The 25,530-nt window shown below is 41.7% G+C and overlaps 1 protein-coding gene across 1 annotated transcript in view; it reads right to left on the bottom strand.

Moving 5' to 3' along the window:
• mast2 (microtubule associated serine/threonine kinase 2) overlaps nucleotides 1-25,530 on the bottom strand; it is a 178,532-nt gene that overhangs the window by 111,059 nt on the left and 41,943 nt on the right. The window contains 2 exon segments of the mRNA XM_040129350.1: nucleotides 22,230-22,420; nucleotides 23,521-23,671. Coding sequence (XP_039985284.1) covers nucleotides 22,230-22,420; nucleotides 23,521-23,671 — 342 coding nt within the window.

The following is a 25,530-nucleotide window of genomic DNA, read 5'->3' as shown; positions in this document are numbered from 1 at the left end:
ATGTTAACTTTATTTTATGAGCAACTCTGGAGACTCTGTTCCCATGCTGATGCTGCTATGTTACACAACCATACCTCTCGGTGTATGTTCCACTGCAGCCTGCGAACAGTCTCTTTGTCCTTGATTCCTCCTCCATTTCAGGGACCCCATCACTGCATGAGACTCACAGCTCGAAGACATGAATACTTTATAGTGGCATTTAAATGACCACTTGTGGATTCAGGACACTTTCAGAGGTCTGCTCTGTGAGCAAGTCGAGAGATAAAGCATTAGCTCACACTGAGACACGAAAGCATGCTGGGAAAGAGTAGTTTATGACATCCCCCGGAGGAAGTGTACTCTATTGTGACTGTATCTCAATTAGCGCCAGGCGATATGGCCAAAAATATTATCGCGACAGTTGACCCAAAATGCAGAACCGATGCATCTCATCAGTTTATCATCGTTATTATAGGAATTTTTTTTTCATAATAATTATCCAGATCTTTTAATCGAAAAGCCCTAATCTCAATACACAGGTTTGGTCGGCGGAGCTGGCAAACATGTCAACAAACAAAACGTCCCTGGTGAAGGGAGGCTGCTCTTTGAGCGCTACTTATTGTTATGGACGCACCAATAAACTAAACCTACTGGCTGAGCACTGACCCAACAAAAGTGCTCTTTCCCGCCACTTAAAATCTGCCTAACCGGCAGCCACCTTCTGATAACCTTATAGACAAAACAATTAATCAGTTAATTGAGAAAATAATCCGCAGATTAAATCGATCATAAAAATAACAGTCAGTTGCTGCTGCATTTTAGTTTTTTCTCCACTGACTGATTCATCATTTGGTCTAAATTAATGTCAAAAAATAGTGAATAATTGCCATCAAAAGTTCTGACAGTCTGAGCTGATGCCTTGAAATTGCTCGTTTTGTACAACCAACAGTTTAAAATCCAGAGATATTCAATTGGCTGATATATAAGACAAAGAGAAGCTAGAACCACAGAATGTTTTTCATTTTTGATTGGGCTGTTGTCAATTGTTTTTCCCATCAACTAAACGTTTATTCTACTAATGGTACTTCCATTAACACCACCCCCCATCCCGCTAAGATATTCAGAAACAGATCTGATGTTAAAGCCAAAGTGCAGACCTGTGAATTATTCTGTAATACGATCCAAAAACAACATCAACCCAGCGTGACGCTTGTAATGCTCAGCTGTTTGTTGAGATGGCGTCAGATGTTGCTTAAACTTTATGGATATTTTCGAGGCTGCAGTAAAAGAAACGCACTCACAAAAACACACACCATCAGACACACGTACTCACATTCTGCCTCTGGAAAGCAAGCAGGCGTCTCTTCTCTTAATTAATGCCTACAGTACCGATCGATGCGTTTGCAGTGTGATGGATGGCTGGCAACATAATGCACAGAGAAAAGAAAATCTAGATATACTGTACAGAGAGCGAGGAGAAAGAGTGAGACAGAGGACGAGACGGAGGAATACGAGGAGAAAGACGCCGTAATGGGATCTTCTTCTAAACCGATGCGGTGGAGAGAGAGATCACACATCCACTGAATCTGACTGACCCCAGACCTGTGGCTTCAAAAGGAGACCAGGGCCGGAGTCGGAGCTCTGACTGACTTGTTACAGTCCAGGACCGTAACGATGAGACAGGTGGACCTAAGTGGAAGGCCCCCGGTTGGCCGGGAGCTACAGCGTTCACAGAGGAGGACAAAAGAACGAGAGAGACAAAGACGAGTGCAGCGGGAGGAAGCAGAAGCCGTAGAGCGCCAGAAAGTGTTGTGCGTGCCGCAACCCTGTTAGTGTGATTGATGTCGGACATTAGGTTTTGGACCAGAGAATACTAGTGGGTCGGCTCAGACCAAAAACCATACATCACTGCAACACAGAATGTCCCTGCCTTGCTCCATTAGAGAGGCAATAGCTCATTCGCCTAATTAACAGCTATTCATTTGTGTCTGCGTGCGCGCTCGTGTGCGTCCGTGCGTGCTTACGAGACAAAAAGCTCGAGGGGGAGCTAATAAAACTAAGTAAAGCTGGTTTTTAAAATAAGCTCCCACCCTGTGAATAATCCTCCTGCCCCGCTCCCTGTGCGTGTCTCAGCTCATCATACACATGCTGGGACACAGACGGTAGGACGCACACAGACAGTGGATCTGACACAAGTGTTGGCGTAAACAAGACATCCAAAGCCAACACACTGTGTTGGGAGCAAAGTTTTACATCAAATGAATTCCAGTTTAAACATATTCTATGAAGAGCACAAATTTCAGTTAAATTGAATTAAATACCTTCAAACACATTGATATTGAACGGGGAAGGACTTCACATAGAAAATAGTCTCACATACTGTCTTTTGCACTTTTTTGATCCAGTACGAGTTACTCCATGTGAGCTGTGTGTTTTCACTAGTCTATGAGCTACGTCAAAAAATACATTTCCATCTCTTTATGATGAACAAAAAGGATTTTTCAATCTGAAGCTACTAAAACCTACGAGTACACATATAGCTGAACCGATTAGTCGATCGAGACAAAATGAATTAGCAATGATTTACAGTAAATACCCATTTAAGTCATGTTTAGGGACAAATTTCAAAAATTCACTGTTTCCAGCTTCTGAAATATCATTTTTTGCAGGTTATCTTAGTTTACCATGATTATAAACTCATTTTTATCATTTTTTTGTATTGTTTTATTGTGTTTTGGCCTCTTCTTATTTGGACAAAACAAGGAGTGTGAAGACATCACATTGGTCTCTTGGAACCTTTGATGGACAATTTTTATTATTTTCGGACATTTTATAGATTAGACTATTAAGATTTACTCAATAAAATAATCAGTATATTATTTTTATATATTCAGTACAGTAAGTAAAAAACAAAAAAAATCTCCATAATAGTAAAAAAGAAAAGCAGAATCTGATGATACAGTTCAGTACAACTGGCAAGCAAAAATGTATTTACATGATTATACTATGGATAGTAAATATTTCATAGCTTAAACTCCTCATTTTTGTTTTACAAACATTTTTAGTGAAAACTCACAAGATGTGAATGGATTTTTAGCCAGGTTTTGTGTTCTGTTCCAAGACATTTGCAGTTTACAATCGACTGCAATACCCCTGTAATAAACTGGTGTGAACAGTCAGATATGGTTCCACTAACAGAAAATAAGGAGAAAAACTTGTGAGTAAAGAAATGAGAGCTGCTGATGGTCCTGCAGAGAGTCACTCAAAATGCTAAAAAAGAAACAGCAAACTACAGAATGTTTGGACCTCCAATGAATCTCGAAATGTCTTTTCTTTTAGAAAAATAAACAAAAACAACGAGCCCTATTAATAACCTGAACCTCAAACAGAAGCACCGACACTTGTTTCTGTTAACCAGAGGCTGATAAGAGGCAATCACAGATAACTAGAGGGCCAGACGGAGACCTAGACCTCCTTACTGAGTTCCCGCAGGACGCAGAGCGGTGTGTGTGTGTGTGTGTGTGTGTGTGTGTGTGTGTGTGTGTGTGTGTGTGTGTGTGTATTTGTTGTTACCACCCCCTGCCGCCACCACTACCTCATGTTGCTTGGTTGTCACATTCTGTTCTGTGTAAGATACCAAACGTGCACACACACTTGTCTCAAAGTGCAAATGAGAAAACCACACTGCGCTCAAAACATCATTAACCAGAGCTCCCAGGGTGTGACGATGACACACACACAAACACACACCGACGGACGGACGGACGGACGGACGGACGGACGGACACACACACACACACACACACACACACACACACACACACACAGTCTTGTGGTCAACTTCTGTCTTTAAGTCCCTGTTGGTGCCCGCATTCGTTCTTTATGTATCTCTCACACCCCAGAGGTAACTTTAAAACACAACACACATAAGAGCTTAACCAGAGAAGAATGTCCACATTCACACACACAAATTAAACATAGATCATAAACTAGTGTCAACACATTTTTTCCCCTGTGGAGAGAGGCAGGCGCTCTGGACTGGACGCTGGACTGCTACCAAGGAGAATGTCCTGCACACAAGAAGACTGGTGAAGGAAACTACTTCTGTTAAATTGTGTTAAATCACGTGTACGTGCCCCTTATGAACAAGTCTGTTCATGTAGTTATTGCATTAGGCTCATTATGTGTGTCAAGTTCATCAACATGTATTGCTATAATCAAAGGGCGTAACTGTACACTGTGTTTACATTGTTGGTCTTATACGCATGAAACCTACAAATACGTTACTTAGAAATTACCGAACGTCGGTCCCACATGACTCAGACTCAAACTACTTCTCACAACGATGGAGGAGAACACACACACTCACTCAGAAAGTGGTCGTACTGTTAAGGATCTCATGCAAAGCAAACCTTTTATTTCCAGTTAGCTCAGTTCAGATTTATTTGTTGGGCTGTTAAGAGCAAGCAAACTAAACACACACACCCACACACACCGACACACTCCGACACGAGGCAAAAGCCAATAAGCCAATCTATAATTAGAACAGACATGTTCAACTTCCTGTTTTGATTGACACGAGGAAGTTCCGCCTCACTAGATCTCACTAATCAATCCCTGCACGCAATCAGTCCGCCTGTCAATCAATGGCTCAGCCGCAGTGCCAGATCCGCTTATCAAAGTCAGGCAGAGATAAGTGTGTGTGTGTGTGTTTGTGTGTGTGTGTGTGTGTGCCCCCCATCCATCCTATAAAGTCCAATAAATAAAACACTAACCGCTGAGAGCTGTCTGAGTGAGTCTGGACTGAAGGACAGAATTTGTGTGTGAGATCAATAAGACCTGTGTCCTCTGTAAATAAGAGTGTGCGTGTGAGTGTGCTTGCGCGGGTTGAAAATGCGTGTCCTGCTGTTTGCACTTGTGCTCATTCCGACATTCAATTATTTGGAAAGAAGGCAAAGAAAATAGAAAGGTCTGGATGGAGAGAAAGAAGTTGAGGCAGAGAGGAAAAGGTGTTCTGCAGACAGAAAGGAAGATGAGTTTTGTTCTTTTTTTCCCCTAACTCTGCAGGATACCAAAATTCATTGTTAACAAACAGACAGACACACACACACACACACTTTGACCAACGGGAAAATTCCAGTCACGGACACCATTTTCAGTCAGACAAAAGAAAGAATGGGAGTGAAAAGTATGTCCTGGAAGCTGAAAACTAATCAGAGAGCAGAGAAACACACCCCAGCTTTTGAAAAATTAATAGCAAGCTGGGGTGTTAATGTGTGTGTGTGTGTTAATCTCTGAGAAGAACATCCTTGGAGCAAACTTCCATCACCAGACCCCAGTGTAGTTACTTTTCGCAAAGGAATATGGGAGAAATCAACAGAAATACAAAGACCCCCTCCCCTAATCTCTCTTACAAGAAGTGGTGATTAAAATCCAAATTCACAGTTGAAAACGAAGGACGTTTTCACTCCTGGGCCGACGGGAGCGGTTCTTCCGGACCTGAAGCGTTGTTCCTTGAGAGTTTGATCTGTTTAATGAAGTGTGAACGAAGGTATTGAACCCATGCGCGGTCCATAGTCTGCGTACCAAACGTGAAAACCAAGTACTGTATATTTGTACTGTAATATTTAAGTCAATAAACGACTTAATTACAATAAGAGTCGTGGCAGCTGAAACGAGGATGCCGCGGTCTACTTGAACTTGGAGTGGAAGTCAAATACAGCCATAATATGCAAATGATTATAATTCATAAAAATTCTGACAGATTCAGGAGCAAGCAGCTAAGACACTTACTCCGGATGCACTCGCACAAAACAGAGCTGACACAGTCGGCTGAGTCGTGGAATTAGTCCATCGACAGAACATCAACTGAGGACAATTTTCATAAGGACCAAAATGACAACATCTACTGTTCTCCGTGTTTGCAGAACTTGCGTGCTCGACAATGGGATGTAGGTGGTTTGTAGCTCTGTCATGGATACGTTTCAGAAGATTCGGTCTGGCGAGTGAAAACAAACTCCCAACAATGACTATTCTGGGTGAAGTGGAAAAACTGCCTAAACCAAAACGCAGCCCCGTAATCAAACCCACAACAAGTCTCTGAGGTTGTGTGTGTGAACACTGTGAAACTGTGTATGTACATGTGTATTCCCGCTCCTCTAACGGTTGGAGTAAACAGTGGCATGACCAAAGCGGTGGCCTGTGGGGATCCAGAGAGCAGAGCCACGTTTTATCTCCACTCTGCTTTTATCTGCTGTATGGGAGTAAGTAAAGCCTGCATTACCCCCCAAATCCCCCCATCGCGCACACACACTCACACAGCTTGCCTTGTTGAACACAAACACACTACACCAAAGTTGATCAAAACAAACAACCAAGGCTCAATGAATCTATTGATTTAAACAGGAGGCTCAGAGCTAAACAGAACAGGAGGAGAGAGGTGAGTGAATCATCTCACAGAGAGACGACCACAGAGACAGTCACAACATCTCTGGACACATGGCAGTTGCCAAGGTGACAAGGACAGTGCGTTTCTGTAAAGTGAGCGTGGGCACGTGTATGAGTATGTTTTTGTGTGTATCGAGGTGTCCATGCATGTTTGCAGGATCCGGATCTGTGTCGGGCAAAGCGAGGGGTAATAGGGATCACTGCGTGACATCCTGGACTCGCTGTGTTTGTGTCTCGTCTTAAAACACTAGCCAGGTGCCATTTAAAAAACCGAGACGGGTTTCTTTCTTTGTGTTTCCCTGTTGAGCTGCAGTGGAAGGTCAGTAACACGAAGAGGGAATTTTGCACTAAAAAAGACTTCGGGAGATATTAACTTGATTTGTCCAACTCAGACAAATGGAACATGATATTAGCTTCAGATAAACTTCTGAACGCAAAACGAGGACTGTGGATTTTGTCCCCCATCACTTGTATTGAAAATGCTTTGGGAAGGAATCATTTAATGGCCAGTATGAACAGACTTAACGCTGCAGTACATTTCACCTTTTCACTCTTCCATTTGTACTGGAAAGGTTCTAGATTTGTAACTCTCACCTGTGTTGTGTCTATACAGTCCCCCACTGGCTCTGCTTCTTAATCTATATTCCAGTTTTCTGTATCTATTTCAGTTTGCTGCCACAAATCACTGCTCCCACTGGCATCATGAAACTGTCATCTTCTCTCATCTTATACCCACATATACACACTATAACTAGGATGAATCGGTGAGGACCACGGTGGGAGGAGGAGATAGATTTACAGAAAGAGACGACAGACCTTCAGTACCGGATCCATTTCACGAGGCTATCTTATGAGGGTCTGATTCAGCTTGATGTAAGCAGGCGGCGAAGAGGGCTATTAACTTAAAATAGACAGACACGACCTCATCATGGGCTAATTCAATGGTTCAAATTAAATATACTGTACTGGCAGACAGGCAGAAAACAGGAAGAGAAGAGGCGGATAAGAGGCTGAATGAGACAGGCAGAATAAAACTGAAAACTGGTAAAAGGTTACAGGACAGAAACTGCTCGGTTTTTTTAGATTCTGCTCTTCATCATTGAAAAACATTCGGGAAAGCTTTGATTTTCTGGAAAATGAGAAGGCTAGAATGTAAACTCTGAAATAAAAGCTAGTATTTAAACAATAGGCAGAATACAATCACGTATTGTTTTAAATTGCTTCTACTTTGGCTTCTTTTTTTTTTTGGACTGCTGTTAAGTTGCCATGAATAAAATGTAATAGTTCCTGTAAATGTTTCATATCAAATAGTACCAGGAAAGGGAGGGATTGTCCCCTTTGAGCCACTGGAAGGCTTTTAATGTGAAATATCAGTGCAGGAAGTGTTGAGTTTCGTCCACTAAAGGATGGTAACGATCAAGAAAAAAAAAAGATGGCAAAGCAGAAACAACTAGAATAATTCAAATACTCTGATATAAAATGTTACGTTTAAAATAAAGGCCTGGTTTTCTCTGCAATGCAAGTAAATGAAAGGCCACTATTTGAGAATTTAAGGTGTATAAAAGTTTCTATTTGTTAACAATAGTACTGTGACAACCTGAAAACTATAGGCAGGCGATAACCAATGTGGCCAAAACATCCCGATATCCCAAAATGCCCAAACTTCCTTCTGGCCCACTGAAAACGGTGTGAAGCTTGACTGTTCACAGACGTAAATGTTCTTTGTTTCTCTTTATGAATATTCAGAATTTGGTCTCATGTGACACGTAACAGTGGAACAGCGTTCATTATTTTAGAATCAGGAATCAGCTTCAAGAATATCAAGATATGTCTGGATAATGGAGAATATCTTCTTCTTACTGTGATAACGACTTCAAACATATTGCCCAGCCCTGATTTGCAAGCTCTGACTAATATTTGTATTTTATCCTGTGTGAACGCACCTCCTGTCTCTCCCTCGAGCATTTCAAAACACTAACAGGGATTTCACAGTAATTCTTTTAGACCTGCGTGTGCTAATGGTTTGCTAATAACCAAATCTTTATTCATTTATTCATATCAGTCATAACTAACTGCTGATATTCACTGCAGTATCAGACAAGCTAATGACTTCGATTCTATCCATAATTGTAGGATTCATCCAGATATATTCTTAACAGGCCTCTCCCACATTTATTCTCGTGTATTTGCGTACCAGCGAATGGAAAAAGTGGAAAGGCTTCATTTCCACTTGAAACAAGCTTCTTCTCAGCGATGAAAAACCAACACAGAAAAAGTCTGAAAATAAAACCTCTTTATGTCGGCTAATTATTTCAGAGAAATTAGTTGTCCCGGAGCCTCGGCTGATGTTGTGCTTTGTTTTCCCCCCGTGCATTCCTAATGTGCACTGATCGCATGCAGACACTTAACTTTTCATGGTCTGTCCCTAATTGCTGTCTGCAGTTAGTCATGCTGTCTCTCACCGCAGGAGATGTCTCTGTGCATGAGAGAGTGTGTGTGTGTGTGTGTGTCTGTGTATTGGCAGCTGATTAACTCAATATAGTCAAAAATCAAGTGGAAGCAAATTAACCAGTAAACCCAATTCTGGTGTGTGTTTGAGTGTGAGACTTATGAGAGTGTTTCTGTTTCTGATGATTGTCACGTGCAGGCAGGAGGTAATTAGCCGAATACAGACCAAACGAAAAGAAAAAAGGCAAACGATGAGAAAATGAACAAACCATCTGACCTCTTCCCATTAGCGGCAAAGTAGTGGAACATCTGCAGGGCTGGAAATGGACCCAGGTTAATATTTTCATTAGCGCACACACACACACACACACACACACACACACACACACACACACACACACACACACACACACACACACACACACACACACACACACACACACACACACACACACACACACACACACACACACACACAGTGGTCTATCCATCCAAAGCTAAAAACCCTTTGCTGCTAATAAGATAGGAGGTGAAACCCAGAGAAAGAGAGAAGATGGAGTAAAGGAAGTACAGAACAAGAAAACAGTTTAAGCACATGCCCAGAGAGAACAAGTAAGTGATGGAGAAAAATGAACAAATATCGTTTAAAAAAAAAAAAAAAAAAAAAAAGCAGAAAGGCCACATAAGCCAGAAAAGAAACTTAGGAGACTTAAAGATATGCCGGCAGATAGGCAGAGAAAGCTGGTGGTAATTACAGGTTCGGCAGCAGCTGACCAGTGACTCAAGGACCTCTGCACCGTTGAATACACTCCTCCCATTTTCACCCAATTAAAGTCTGTCACCTTGAGGAAAAACTGTAAAGGTTGCTGCAATGACAAATGAGGAGAGAGGAGCAGCAGAAAGAGCCCAGGGGCTGAATAGTTAACGGGACATGAGCTTAATTCTGCCAAATGAAAGTGTTTGTTATGAAATCAACCCCCCTGAAACTCCCGGTATGGACTATAAAGAGCTTTTATTATGTGAGACCAGTCACATGCTTCAATTATTTATTAGCCTATTTAAATCTTAATTAAGGACCACATTAGGAGTAAGACCATAAAAGAGAAAATGAAGCTTTAAAGCTGCAACTTTGCAAGTTGAAGCAAGTGCACTGGCAAAAAGTTTGAAAGCAGTAAAGAGGCTCCAGACTAACTTTTTATGCTGATGGCTGGAGGCTCGGACCAAACTTTAGTCAAACCCAGGAATTTCCGGTAATTTTCCTTGGCCATTTCACTCCTTATCATAGTGATTGAAATTGAGGAATTGTCTGATAAAAGGCTAAATTAACAGGAATACAAATCTGAGCAGACAAGTGAGTTTAGCCATGGGTACTTCACACTGTCTGATGTATCAGACACTTTTTTGATCACTGAACAAAAATTACTACGGTTCGCTATTCAGCCCTACGCATAACAAAAAATAACCTTGTAAAACTAAAGAGATGACAACAGTGATTAATGATCAGGCTGTTGAGTTTGCACAGCACCTTAGACTGTAAATATCTTGGCACTGTAATTGATGACAAGCTGACCTTCGAGCTTCAGGTGAATGCTGTGCGTAGAAGAGCCCATCAGCGCATGTACTTTTAGCGTAAGCTTTGAAGTTTAAATGTTGACAATACCTTTTTACTGAATCTGTCCTCACACTCTCTTTGGCCTCTGGTAGGGGTCATTCAACCTCAAAAATAGAAACAGATTGCAGGGTGTCATCAAAGTGTGCGGCGAAATTGCAGGCACGACTTCGAATGACTTAACTCATCTGTACAAGGTCAGGACTTTGAAGAAGGCCCAGTCGATCCTGGCTGATCCAAGCCAAGGACTAGTCTGATTAAGTGTTTCTTTTCTTTCTTATAAGACAGAGTCAGCTTATATTTGGGCTAATACAATACTGTTAAGAAATGCTGCAGCAGCAAAGGGTGCTGTTGTTTGTTAAAGTGAAATGGGAAAGTTAAAAACAAATATATGTGTTTCTGAAGAGTTTAAGATATGCAAGAAATAAGTCTTAACATGACATGTTGGTGCCTCCATTTATGAATATTTCTCTTTACTTTTGCTCCCTTCCCCTGACAGAGCAGACAGCAAGTGCACAAGACCAGACAGGGCTCCTCACTTCACCTCCATCTCTGATTCATCCACTTCCCTCCACTCCCCTCTCACCTCCTCTACCCCCTGCGTGAGTTTTGTTATTACACTCTGGCTTGATTTATTTATTCTGTCCATCACAGCATTGCTCTTTTCCCCTCATCCCTCCTTCTGCATAATATTTTCCATCTCATCAAAGGATGCTCCGCTGGAGTTGAATCTCTTGTCTGCTGAGGTGTGAGATGGGAAGTCAAACCTGTAACCCTCCCGGCTTCATCTCTGCCCTTCACATTTGACAGTGACACGAAACAAAACCCTGCTCAATTTCACTTGTGTGTGTATCAACAGTATCATGGCTTTACCGTCAACGGCCACACTTCCCTTTTGTCTTACAAACAACTTGGCTACAAATGAGTGATGCACTAAAAATACACCAAGATGCTGAAATCATCGAGTTACATATTAAGATGGTCACTAAGTGTGGGGTGCCTATTTCATCATTTTCATTAAAATCATAACATACTTTAAAAATATGAGAAGCCTTTTTTGTGAAAAAATGTAAAATTTCAAATGACACCAAGCCCTTGCTATGAAACTCATTGAATAGAATTAACAACTTCTTTCTTACTCTGGCTCAAAATCTTTGTTAGTTTAGGTGATTTTGTAAAACAAACACTTGATACTGATTTTGGAGTTCCTCAAGGAAGCATTCTGGGCCCAATTATATTTCCTTTACACAAGCTCCCTCTAAGCAACGTTATCACAATGTCAACTACACTGTTTGGCTGATGACACACAATTATATATCTCTGTTTCACCAGATGAGACCAATTTTTTGAGTGCTAAAAATTGCAATTATTAAAATGTGTGAATTGGAATTATTGCTACAGAAACTGTATGGTCTATCTTCTGGCTGCTGAAGTTTGGGGGAATTTCAGAATCTCGATATGTTAGCCTTATTGAGTTACTGCTTTCATTCATTTCTGTGGTTTCAAACAGCTCTTTGAGGTGCCAAAATGAATATGCATGGCTTTTGCAACATCATGATTGTATGTAGATAAAAGATAACATTAAAACAATGAGCCAGCCCTGTTACATTTCTGTAATATGTGTTTGATATTCCCTGAATTCTCCTGGAATATACGTGACTAGGTTATACCACTAAAAATTCCCAAAGTGAGACCTTTCACAAACAGTGGAAAATTCCGGTGAATTTCGTAAGAAAGCTGCTGTCTGAAGTGAAGTTGATCATTACTAAAAGCACTCTCTGCTGCACCTCTCTTCTACTGCGGAGTCCAAGTTCAAACAAGGACACTGCAGTCGTGTGGAGCTGAGCTGAGCAGACTCGTCTCTCACCTGAACCTCAGTAACTGTTCGCCTGCCAGCTTGACTCGGCGCTGCACTTTCTGCCACCAACACACTGAGTGACTCCCCTTAAGATTAAGCTTCTATTTCTCAACTTAAAGAGGATCAAGAGATGAAAGCAGAGACTCAGGAAGGAAAAAAGAGTGCAGTGAAGACAGTAAGAAGATGATAGAGCCAGAATGGGAATGAAGAAAATGGCAGCAAAAATACAGAGATAAAAAGAAACTGAAATAAAGAAATAAAGAGTAGCAAAGACGACTTATAGAGAGAGCATGCAAAGGAAAGAAGGCTTGGCTTCCAAACATGCCTATAACAGGTAATTTTAAGTATTAATGTTTGGTAAAAATTTTTTGAAGCCCTGTCTCATAAGTAAGGAGATTATACAAGGGGAAAGGGGAATGCATGGAATGTCTCATCTATATGGGAATACTGCCTCTCTGTTTTATAGATTAATGAATTTGACACACACACACATACTCTCTACCTTAATCTGAGCATGAAGGGCAGAGGAAGCTTAGCTATGTTCATATAGTAGGCATGTCAGCATGATGTACTAGGGAAGATACAGTATGAGGGATGAGCACAACGATCTGGCTGTGTTTTACATGAACAGATTTCGTTCTGTCCTTATATTTCCCAAGAAAAAGCAATTTAAAAATAATACCATATGTACACCATTCCATAAATTATGCCTCACCCATTTAAAGGGCTGGTTATCACAAATGACAGGAACACTGGCCCTGTTACCCCTGATGATCCACAGAACACAATGTCAGTGGTTTTTATAGGGGCCAGGGCCTAAAGCAAGAAAAATGTCCGTGCCTGAAATGTATTCGCGGGGGTGGGTTGAAACTTGTTGTGTGGGGCCAGTGAGCGCCCAGTCCTGCAGCATATACGCAGCACGCTCTCATGTGCACCCCGAATGACAGGCACACAGAGAGGGCCAGTAAAGAAACTGAAATGATCGTTAAAATCTGTATGGATTTTTTTTTTTATTATTATAAATCTGTCCACTGGCCCACCAATGTGCCAGCCCAGCAGGATTTGTCCCAGTTGTCCGGATGGCAAGTTCAACTATGACATCTTTATTACCACAACTGATACAAATTAAAAAATAATATAATGTACAATAAAAAATTGTGCAAAACCAACATACAGGTAAAGTGCACTGTGGTATAAGATGCTAAAAACATAGCCTAGCGAGCTGTATGCTAATGTGAATCCTCACCTTAACTTGAAAGGTCCAAATGGCGGGAAAATGCATTATCTAATCACCCAGTCGAAAACCGCATTCTGGTAACTGTATCCAATTCCAAGCACAATTTTAAAAGCCATTAAGGATTGCCAATACACTTATCTCTTCAACGCACCTTCCTCCGTTGATCTCTAATCGCCTGTCCATCGATTGCCAAATTAGTCCGAAAGTAGCGCAGTCAGGTGCATTACTGAGCTGACACTTTGCTGAGCCACAGTGTAAATAAAGATTTTTTTTTAATAAAGTAGGCCTACTTTCTTATTACAAAATATGGGGTTCCTTATGGCTGTATACCTACATGTACAGCTGTATTCCTGCTACGCGGCAGTAAAAAACAAACAAACCAAAAAAAAAAAAACGCAAGAATATTTTTGATTGACACAAGTATCTATTTTCAAATCTAAAACGGCCGCGGCTCCACGATGGAATTTCAGCACAGTGCTGGAGAGCTTTAAGCCATGAGGGCTACTTCTTCAGTAGAACATTGAAGATCAGGCTTTTATCTTCAGAACCTAGTTTAAGAACAGGAGTTTTAAGATGTGTAAAATGTCACATTATCATCAAAAGAAATGTTTCGTGGCAAAAAAACAACAACAAAAAAAACAAAGAAAAACAAAACAATGAGATCATGGGCAGTTATAAAGTGAATGTCCCTCAAAGTTTGTTTCCACTGTCTGATACAGCATGGCTGCCTGATCTCAACTACAATCACCCTGTGGTTTCTGTTACTGTCTTCTGTTACCCACACAAACTCCAGAGGGTAATGTTGACAGCAGCAGACTCCAGACGCAGGAACTGTCTTGAGCCGAAATCTGGCACTGACTGTCTTTTTAGCTCAGCAGTTCCGTTTGATCAGATAGTTCCTGATTTCAATCAAAAATTTGCTAATTCTAATCAAGGCAAAGTTCTGTTTTAACTGCTTGGGATTAGAAACAATCTAAAATGCGAGAGCCTTCGCTGCTTTTGTTAAATTTAAAAAAAAAAAAAAAAAGGCTTTTTATAATTATAATTTTGGCATTGGTAAAAAATTCATATATCATGTAACGGTAGAACTGCAGAAAATTCAGAATTAGAAACAGCCCTAAGCAGGCTCACAGGGATCAGGATCGTGAAGTAAATGTGTGTGTGTGCATGTTTCCAATGTGTGTGGGTACATTTATATATACAGTATAGTGTACGTGTGTGTTGAATGGGAGCAGGCCTGTTTGTCCTGCTGTCTCTCAGCAGGTGAAGTCAGAACAGAACAATTTCCATTCTTTAGCAATGAATCATGCTGGTGACAAGGACAACTGACAGCCTGCAGCAAGATGAAGAGGTGTGTGTGTGCGTGTGTGTGTGCGTGTGTGAGGTGAATGTGAAAATAAGCAGCAGAGACACCACGTAGATAAGCAAGGAGTAGAGGAGCCGAGCTCTTTCTGTCCACCATCTCCTCTGAGAGAGTCCAGCCTTCAACATGAGTCATCACCACGGTATCTACCCTCAAAGCACTTTACAGTCTTGGTGCTGCTGTGCTTTTTTACCAGGAAAAACATCTTTAAGTCAACTTGCAGTCAGAACGAAACCCATACAGCGTTCTCTGGTTTCATTTGTCCCATTTTCTACAGACAACAATAGCGTAGCACTGCGTTAGTGCTACAGCTACACAGGTAGCTCTGTCTTTAGATGAGCCTCTGTGTTCATCAAAAACCACAAGGAGGCCAAAATGTTTTTGTTTCCATTAAATTGTTGCATAACATTTAAACGAATTTCTGAAATTTCTGCACAATACCTTCACACGCCTGTAGCAACTTTTGTTCACAAAAGCACCTAGCGACGAATCTGGCGACTTTTTGGACCGAGAGGTCGGGCTTTCCCTCCACACCTCTGGATGCGTCTCAGCCCACGGCAGCTGACACAGACGTGAATGAGCTTCTAACTTTCTCTCTGAGTGACGGTTTTACAGCTGAAATCACAGCACAGCCGTTGTCTTTAACTCATGTGTGTGACGATTCTGTCAGACGCCGTCACGGTTATAAAAATCAGGATTTCAGCAGAGCAGCAGCTTGGAAACGGCTTGGAAGTGACTGCTGGTTAACACGTCGTCTTAATAGGCCACCTTTCAGTCACTATTTTATACTTGTTCCATTGTCTGACGACAGAAACAGAAAAACATGTAAATGACAACAGCTTTGTGGGAATTCAGCTGGATTAAAATAGTGTATATGTGAGCGGAGAGAGCAGGAGAGAAGCAAACAGGTAAAGGGCTGAAACCAGTGGACACCAGGCATAATGCAAATGCTACACAATAATGTCATGAATATGACGGTGTATTCGAAATCGAGTGACATTTAGCAACTATTCGAGCAGGTTTTAGCTCTAGCTTCAAATTCTACCCTTGGTGGCTTCACCGATCATCTAATGGTGAACAAAGTTAACGACAGAAAGACAACATTCAGAGCCTCGTGCTACACAAACCTCAAAATCCTGTGAAAACACTGACTGACGCAACAGAGCAAAGCAAAACTAAATCTACAACAACTATTTGCACTGCATGAGCAAAGAAAGAGTGGAATAAAAGGCTGACGTTGCCTGTAGAACAGTGTAAACTCCGCACAGAGCGAGGGATGGCAGGATTCGTGCCCTCAGTGTCGGTTTCCTTCTTGTCCGTTTTTGTACATATTCTCCTGAACGCGCTCGTTAGGTTGCCCGTTCTAATTTCAGAGATAAATGTCGAACCTGCCGAAAAAAAAGTCATCTTCACGGAAACAACTGGGATCAATCATCACACACAATATCGTTTTATATCCCAACTGTCTACAACAAACAGACCTGGACTGAAACTGACTCAGTTGTGATATCAGAGGCTGAAAAGCCATTAAAACCAGCTGTCTCCATCACTGTCTCTGTCAGTCGGTCAAGGTGGAGGAGGCTCGTTAAAGGGCCCGGTATTTACTCAACATGCTCATGTATATTTAACCGGTGGCTGCATCAGTGCCGTTCCCCAGCAGCTCCGACACAACAGCATGGAGGATGAAGTCACTGAGTCCCGGGCCTGATGTCTGCAGACAGCAAGAGTGCCTCACAAAGAACTGTATGTCTAAACACTGCTCTGTTTATTCCAGGTTTTATTTCTCTCTCTCTCTCTCTTTTTTTTTTTTTTTTTTGAATGGATGAACATCTTGCAGAGGACAGTTTGTTTCATGTTTCTAAGATGAAAAGAGCCTACAGGTTAAACAAGAAGTCAAATAAATAAATGACAATATCTGAAACAAATGGAAAGATCATTAAATGTCCTGCTTAAAGAATGTTGGGAGGGAGGAACCCGTTCACAGTATTTTCCCATATATGTGGCAATATTTATGCGAAAAAGAAATAAGTAAAAATGAATAAATAGTACAATAAATAGAATAACAGACAATTAAAAAAAAACATATTCATAAATGTATTAATGCCTGTGTGATAAAAGTCAGGGATAGTGACCAGATATAATGATTAACAATGATTCTCTCATCTCGAAAGGAAAATGAAAACCCAGATTTTCTAAAAATATTAAACTTCCTTTAATGTGAAAACGTTGTGCGAAGCAACTGGTGCTCCTTCTCAGTGTCAGGACAGCAAGTGTGGAGGAAAACTCCTGTTTGGGGTCATTTGCAGTGGCGAGGTAAACAGATAAACATTAAGCCAATGCCTTTTCAAAATCTATTTACCTGAATCTTGTTGTGATCTACTTGTTTCAAACTCTCATGTATCTGCCTCCCTCCCAGCAGAGTCTCACTGTGTTTAATGATGATGTGCCAAAACAGCAGCACTCCGCTTTCATGTTCAGCCCTGTATTCCAACTCCGGCAGAGTCTTTCATTCCTTTTTCCCTCCAAAACAAATGCTAATAATATGCTAATTTGACCGTGTGTTATTGTGAAGTTTCACCCCTTCAGTGAATGAAGCTGCTCGGTGAAAGAACTGAGCTCTGCAGAGACTCTTGTGTTCATATACTGTTCAGGTACAGAGCACTTAGGGGCAATTTTACTGGAAACACACACACACACACACACACACCGACACACACACACAAACACACACACACCACCTGGCACTTGCTGGGGTTACCAGGCAATACTTGTTTGTTACCCTAGGAAAACACACACCACACGCACTTAAACAGAAATGTGTCAGAGCGAGGGAAAGCAGGAGCGAGCAGACCCTCGTCCATTAGTCAAGAGGTAAACACCATCTGGATGTCCACAAAAGCTTTCCCCCACACACACACACACACACACACACACCATGAGCTCCATTCATTTCACACACAGACACGGGGACACCTCAACGACACGGGTGTTAACACCACACAGATCGAGGACGTTGTCCGTCCATTAACATCCAGGGTGGCCCGGTACAGTTTTTAATCCCAACACCAAGGGGACAAACAAATTCTTAAACTCTAATCCTCCTACTACAGCGGCACTAAATAGATTTTTTAAGTGATGTCATGTCAACTAGGGGCCAATTAATATATGTTGTTTTACTGTTTATCAACATGTAAGTATATTGGCTATTTCTTAGATACCTAAACACAGAGGTTACTATACAACTTAGCGTACATACATGTACATTCAATAAAAGCCTGCATTAAGCTCAGTACATCTGTTGACTGTGATGATAATGAAGTTTGATGACGGTTGTTGTTGCATTGTTGCCATCACAGTTATAGACTTGTGTTTTCATTTCTCTTATATGTGCCTTTTTACCTTTATTTTGAGCGAGGCATTTTCAGAGGGAAACAAAAAGAAGAAAAACACGTAACATGTAAATGGGACCTGATTCCCAAATAGATAAATAGACATGTATTTATGTTGTGGAATTCATTTTAATCATCAAGAAATGCAAGAAACAAATTTGTTGACTAAACCTGCACCAGAAATGAACCACTAAATCTAATTTAGCAGAAAAATACAGTTTTACTTCCCTCTATCGTTCAGTCTAATATCAAGAAGCTTAAAGGGGCAAAATGTAAGTATTTGAGTTTAAAACATTCCAAATTTAACTAAGATCATCAACAGAATGTGAAGAAAAGAAGAGAGTGCATTTCCTTGGTTCTTATGTTAGGGCTGGACACCCCAGCTTTCTGGTACTATGCTGCCCCCTATTTGTTTGGAGTGTGAATTTGACCGTCGGCCGATTCATACACATTGTCCCTTTAACAACGATCTGACGGCTGATTTGACCTAATGTCTGAGGGGGACACTCAGTGGCCACTTTATTCGGTATACCTGTAAATTCTAATGCAATCCAATACAACAGCTCGGCCATAATTCATGAAGTTGTGGCGTTTATGACATTCGGGTTTGGTTGATACTTTCACAGAGCTGTTAATTCAGCTACAGCGCATGTTTATTATTGACGTCGTAGTTAGTGGTGATGCTGCACTGGACTGCGTCATAGCGAGAGAGGTTTTGATGTGTAGTCCATCGCATACGCATACATGACTGGCCATAATATTAGAAACACGTTTCAACCAAATTACAAAACAACATCACTGAACACATCTTCAGTAATAACCATATGCTGTCACTAAATCAACACCTCCCTCGTAAATAAACGTTATAAGCTTGGTAAAGATAGAATTAATGAAAGAGCGGTTGTACTGGATTGCAATAGGCTGTACAGGTGTACCTAATAAAGTGCCCACTAAGTGCACATGTATATCCAAAAGAGGACCCCATGATTATCAAAATACTGTGTCTCTCCATATCATTTAACCATACTATCGGCATGTAATATTACTGTCAGCAAAGAGCCAAAAAAAAAAAAGTTAAACTGTGACTTTCTCGGTAAACAGCATGGAAAAGTTTAAAATTGGAGAGAAAAAAAAGTATAAGAACAGACCCTACAGAAATCTCCCTCTCCAAAAATAATCTTGTATTTCATAAAATATGAAACAAGAGAGAAGAAGAAAGCCAGAAAACCCCTCTGATTCCAAGTGAGTCAGAGGGGCTCAGGTGTTCTTCCTAAATCCTAATGTGAGTCAATTCCAGCCATGAGATGCAGCTTTAAGTCCTGTAATATAAAAACTCTGACAGCCGTGACCCTGAGACACTGAAATATGATGTGCACGAACTGTTGTTTACTGAGAAACAGAATGAGAGGGACTGAAACAGGGTCAGAGAAGGAGAGAGAGTGAGAGCGAGATGGTGTAACGGTGAACAGGAGAGAGGAAAGTCTGCCAAGAAAAAGGAAAACATTAATAAACTTGCCCTTGAGAAATATAACAACCTGCGATTATTTGCTCAACTAGAATAACCCTGCAGATCATATTTTCTGTTTTACATCCAGGCTACAATTTCCTGTTGGCTACGTCGACCAATCCCTCTCGGAGCCTCAGAGGGAAGAAATGGCCGATTGTGAGGTCATTCGAACCGGCCAAAATAAACTATTCATTTGAGCTTGACGGATTTTCGTCCAACTGACGTGGTCCTTCAACCAGCACTACCTCAGAACCATAGAAAAAACATTTGTAACCCTGGCACAGTACTTATGGGCTATATGCGCTGAGTCTATGGAGATCTGCTGAACATGGAACTCATTTCATTGTGTGTTTTGTTGAGTTTCTGGGCTTCGCTGTGTCAGATGACCGATGACAGTGCTGAAGTCACAAGCTGTCCACATCATACCTTCAAAGCGCAGACAGCTGCTTCAGCAAACAGCAGATACGAGACGAAGCGCTTGGTGATGCTTTTCACATTAAACGCAGCTGCCATCTGCTGGTAGCTTTCAGATGCAGCAGGTGTTTAACAGGTGTCACAGTCTCGTATCAGGTAATCCAGATTATTATTTAATTCTCATCCCGAACCGGATCAGGCCTCGGCAGGTGAGTTCTAACTAGGCTCTAATTTAGTTTTGTTTCCTCTGCTTGATCAGGTTTTAGTTTGTCTTTTTCATTTCTTAACCCTTTTCACCTTAGACTGATTTTACTTGGTTTTCACTCCCTTTATTTGCAGGTCACGACATGTGCTCGCTAGGAATGACATTTACGGATATTTTCAATCATTTACGCTTCTCAAAAAAATCCATGTGGGACCTGTGCTTCTTGCCCGTATGTTTTCAACACACGTCGAGGATTGAGAGTCTCAGTCACGTCAGAAAAAGGCCCAGGGTAAAAGCAGGAAAAGCAAACTGATCTTTTTCTTATTACCATTTGGGGGGAATAAGATTTGAGTTTTTGCCACCCAGGATTCCCATCGTGTTTGGATGATGTATAGGCGCCAATTATGAATTATTGAACGAAACACAACTCATTATAACTAAACTGAACCTGAAATCGGCGGGTCCAGTAGGACTGAAATGAAAAAACATGGGGGGGAAATGACTCCATAAATATTTTAAAACCTAGTCTGTCATCAAGTAATTTAAAGAGCAAAATCAGCTTCTCAAATGTGAGGATCTGCTTCCTTTCTCTCTTTCAGTAACTTCTAGATTTTTTTTTTATTGCTGGTCAGTAATTTGAAGATCTCACAGACATCTGGCATAATTTTATAAACTTAGCAATTAATTAAGTGAATAACGACATCAACTGATTAGAATGACAATAATAAACTAATAAGTTGCAGCCCTACGACTGTAAAGCCCAGATAAAAACACAGCATAGATCTAGTTTATAGAAGCGGTTTTCGAGGGAGACCGGGAGAAAGAAATAACTTCAAAACTCTAAATAATAAAAAGGGAACATGCTAAAATTTTAAAAACCATGTTTTGTTTAGTCAGAGTAACTGAAAAAAGGTTGGAGCAGGGTAATCCCCTGTCCAACCAGCAGGAGTCAGAGTAGAGCTTAAGCACAAACATGCAGACCTGCACTAACTCTGCAGCAGCGTTCATCTGCACGACAGTCATATGGGGTTAGCACTGCACCGTGCTGCATTTTGACTCATTATATCTGGATCAAACACACACACACACACACACACACACACATATATACCAATGTACACACTACACGCATCACAGAAAACTGTCATTTCTGCTTCTTACTCCCTCTCAGATGTGAGTAAACAAGCGTTTCTGTGTGTGTGTGGGGCCGGTGGCTGTAAAAGCCTGAGTCATCCTCAGTCTGCCTCCCTGCATTCAGCTGGCAGAGGTTAAGTCCAGCAGACAGGATGCATATGGAGCCAGACCGATTCACTGTGAGTCTGCAGATATCAGACCATCAGACTGCATTAAAGACTTAACAACACCTAAAGCACTCTTTAGCCTGATTTTTGACAAGTCATCCCAGAAAGTTTCAGTCGTCAAGGTGGCAGATGCAGGGCCTAGGAGGTTTTTGTAAATAGTTTTGTACCTTGTGTCTAGTTAGACATTTACTTGGTAAGGATCCGATAGGGTCAGAACTTTGCCTGTTTTCGTCCATTATTGTTTTAAAAGCTATAATTTTTACCATTAAGGTGTCCATGGAAAAGTGCTACCCTGGGCTAAGTTCGACCGCCAAACACAGGATGGCACATAGCCCCTGTGGGAAAGTACAACTCTCTCACCCTAGTATTACTTAATTTCAGAAAATTAATTCTTCCAACGTGGATCTGAGAGGGAATGACTTGTTAAGATCGTGAGGCGTTTTGCAGCCTCTGTGGATACTTGTGTACTGACCAGTCCGGTGAGTGATGGAGCAGACTGTCCCAGGGTCTGGCTCCTCATACGGACCAGGTTGTTGACCTCTCCTCCTCCCGCGGATGCTCCCCCGACGGCCCCGGGGCCTCCCAAGCCTCCAGGGGGCCCCTGCCAGGCCAGCTGACTCACCCCGGCGTGCAGACTGCTGGACAGAGGCAGCAGCTGCTTACCTGTGGAGGGAGGGACGAGAAATTGGAGAGACTCAACTCAAACCCAACCTACCTGCTTTTCGGTCACACTCCAGTCAAACACCGCGCTCTGTTCTGTTCACTCTGGACTGGAAGCACCTCTGGACTGTTCGTGTTTCACTAAGGTTTAGTGTATCGTATCCTCATCTGATTCAGACATAATGTGTCTCCACCCGGCTCAAAATCAGTAACAGCTCACATGAATGATTCCAACTGCAGCTGTCATAATCCAAAACCCCAAAGACAAAAGAAACACAAACAACTAACTAGTCTTTATGAAAAAAAAAAATACAACCAACCCTACATTTCAGAGCTTCTGATTCACAAGGGATTAATATCATCACATGACCTCTGTTTGGTGAAATGTGGCAGTTAATCTGGATTGGCACAGGATTAAGAAGACGGACGATCTCTGCAGTTATCCCGAGTCTCAGGATGACCTCAGGTAACACCAGTCCTGTGTGAATAAAGCTTAACGCAACCAAGCGGCGGGTGTGAATTCTTCAAACTGGGGAGGATCACATTCACACCCCGCTGAGGTCAAAGATTTAGCAGCTGCTGACTGCTGTGACCTGCCTCCCTGACGCAGCTTCATCCGAACACAAACCACCGCGTCCGAGTTTAATAAACAAAGCCAGTAGTACAAAGTACGAAGACCGCAAGTTTTTAGAAAGGTAATTTCCTTCTAAATCAAATATAAAGGACCAAGACTGTCGAAAGAAAGTCGGAATGTTTTGAGAGAAAAGCTGATGTTATCAGGATGAAGTTGCACTTGTATGTTAAAAAAAATAAAACACATAATACTACAGGACTAAAATCACAGTTTCACGAGAAAAAGTCATGATGATGCAATTTTACAAGTACGGCTGAAAAACTTTGATAGTAAAGTTGTAATAATGTTACAATATAACAGCCTCTACATTACAACTCTTTTTCTCATATGATGCAGTATCTCATAATATCGTATGTCAATGTTTTGTGACTGTTTATTACGATATGTAGATTTTATAAAGTTTGTCACGATAGAATTAAACATTGAGATGACTCCAGCTCATTTTCATATTTCCCAGCCCCGTGCGTACCGGTCATAGCCATGCTGCTGCGTCGGGCCCGGCTCTCGTCCTGGCTAAGCTGGCGGTGCAGTTTGGATTTTGTAGCAGCCGTTGCTGCGGGCGACAGGTCGGGGTTACTCAGCTTCCTGAAGAGGAGAGGAGGGGGAGCTGCAAACTCCTTCTGGAGAGAGGCAGAGAACGGAGAGAGAAAAAGAACAAGAAGACTCATTAGGCTTTGTTCAGTCATATTCAATCATATTCCCACACTGTTTGCGAACGATATGTCGTCAAGGCCGGACATTAAAACCGACACCTGCCAAAGTAAAAACAGCAAGAATCAACAAGGAAAAGGTCGTCCAGGTGGACTGATAAGTTTCTCTTTGTCCACGGTTTACTGCTGCGCTCAGTCTAAAGTTCCTGAACATGATTAACAGTAGGGCTCAACAAAGAACCGGTTCTAAATTGGAACTGGTTCCAGATATATAAAAACTGGGGGTCTTTGGTGCTGCATTCTTGAGGTGCTGATCTTCCTCCAACATAATCCGGGTAAGTATAGTGTTTACAACATGTCAGATCAGAGCGAGCGCTTTAAAAAGTTGTTTCACAAAAGTCAGTGTGAGAACAGTCTGATGCAAGTAGGTGCTCTAACAGGACTCAGGATTCCCTGTGTCGGGTATAATAATGCAGCGTTATGTTTCCCATCATATAATCAGGGCTAAAACAAGGACGTTGTGAGGGATTTGCTGTTTCTCTCCGTTCGCTGTAAAGGAAATATCTTTTCTTTTCTTGTTAGACTGCTGGTTGGGCAAAACAAGCAATTCGGGCTCTGGAAACAGGAGGCAGGCACTTTTCCGTTTTTTTTCCTGACTTTTCTGATAAAAGATTAATCAAAGACTCATCAATAATGAAAGCAATTGTTAGGTGCTCAAGAATCATGTCCAACACGGCAAACATTCACCTTGTGCATGGAACCAATTATTTTTATTCATTTCTGTTTACTTTAAATAAAAGCACACCGCACAGCACCTCGTTGCTACAGGGAAATTTTAATCGGGTCTTTGATGTTGTAATTCAATACTGACAGATCCAGGAACAATAAATAAAATGCACTGTATATTATAAATCTGGTTTCAAGTAACACAGAAAAATCCCAGAAACTGCAGTCGGACTGTGCAGGGTCCCTGTGAGACTGGGCTGAGAACCAAAACAAAGTCATAAAACACAATGCTAACCACTCTCTGACACCACACCTCCTTCTCACACGGTCACAACACACAGACACACGTACTTGTCTGAGCAGTAAAAGCCTCACACACACACACACACACACACAGACCTATTTTTCAAAGTATGCAACCAGAGCAGTTAGCAGTGTAAGAGGCACTCAGCAAGGTGATGTCAGCTCCCTCTGTCATTAACCGACACTTTCCGCCATGACAGTCTCTCTTCCCAAAACTAAAAAGGCCAAACGGCTGCAGAGCGAGCGGAGAGCCTGATTTATTATTCAGTTAGTCAGTGTAATAAAAAAAGTTCCTTTGGACGTTCTCAATGTCCCCAAACTTTCCTAAGAGACACTCCACAGAAAATACAGTAGAGCCAACACACACTCACACACACACACACACACACACACACACACACACACACACACACACACACACACACACACACACACACACACACACACACACACACACACACACACACAGAGAAGGTCTGCGTATAGTATTCGTGTTCAAACGATTTCGGAAACATCTCCTATTGCCATGGAAACAAGGCCTGCCTGGGCTCATATCCTCCTCTCCTCTCTTGCTGGTGGACCAGCCTTTGACGAGACTTTTCCAGAAACATCTGGACGTCCTGCATTAACACACTCACACACACGCTCAGCTCCCAGATGGCTGCACGTATGAAACAACTTTAGTGAAAGCTTCCGTTACTCCCCGCCAGTAAAACCAGAACCGAGCGCTCCTCTGAAAAAGTACTAAAACCCGGTGATAAACACCCATAAACACGCACAGGCAGAGTAATCATCTGTAA

The sequence above is a fragment of the Xiphias gladius genome, chromosome 6 (genome assembly GCF_016859285.1).
Source record: "Xiphias gladius isolate SHS-SW01 ecotype Sanya breed wild chromosome 6, ASM1685928v1, whole genome shotgun sequence".
NCBI classification, from domain to species: Eukaryota; Metazoa; Chordata; class Actinopteri; order Istiophoriformes; family Xiphiidae; genus Xiphias; species Xiphias gladius.
The sequence above is the reverse complement of the archived record's forward strand: the minus strand, read 5'-3'. Positions and strand labels throughout refer to the sequence as shown.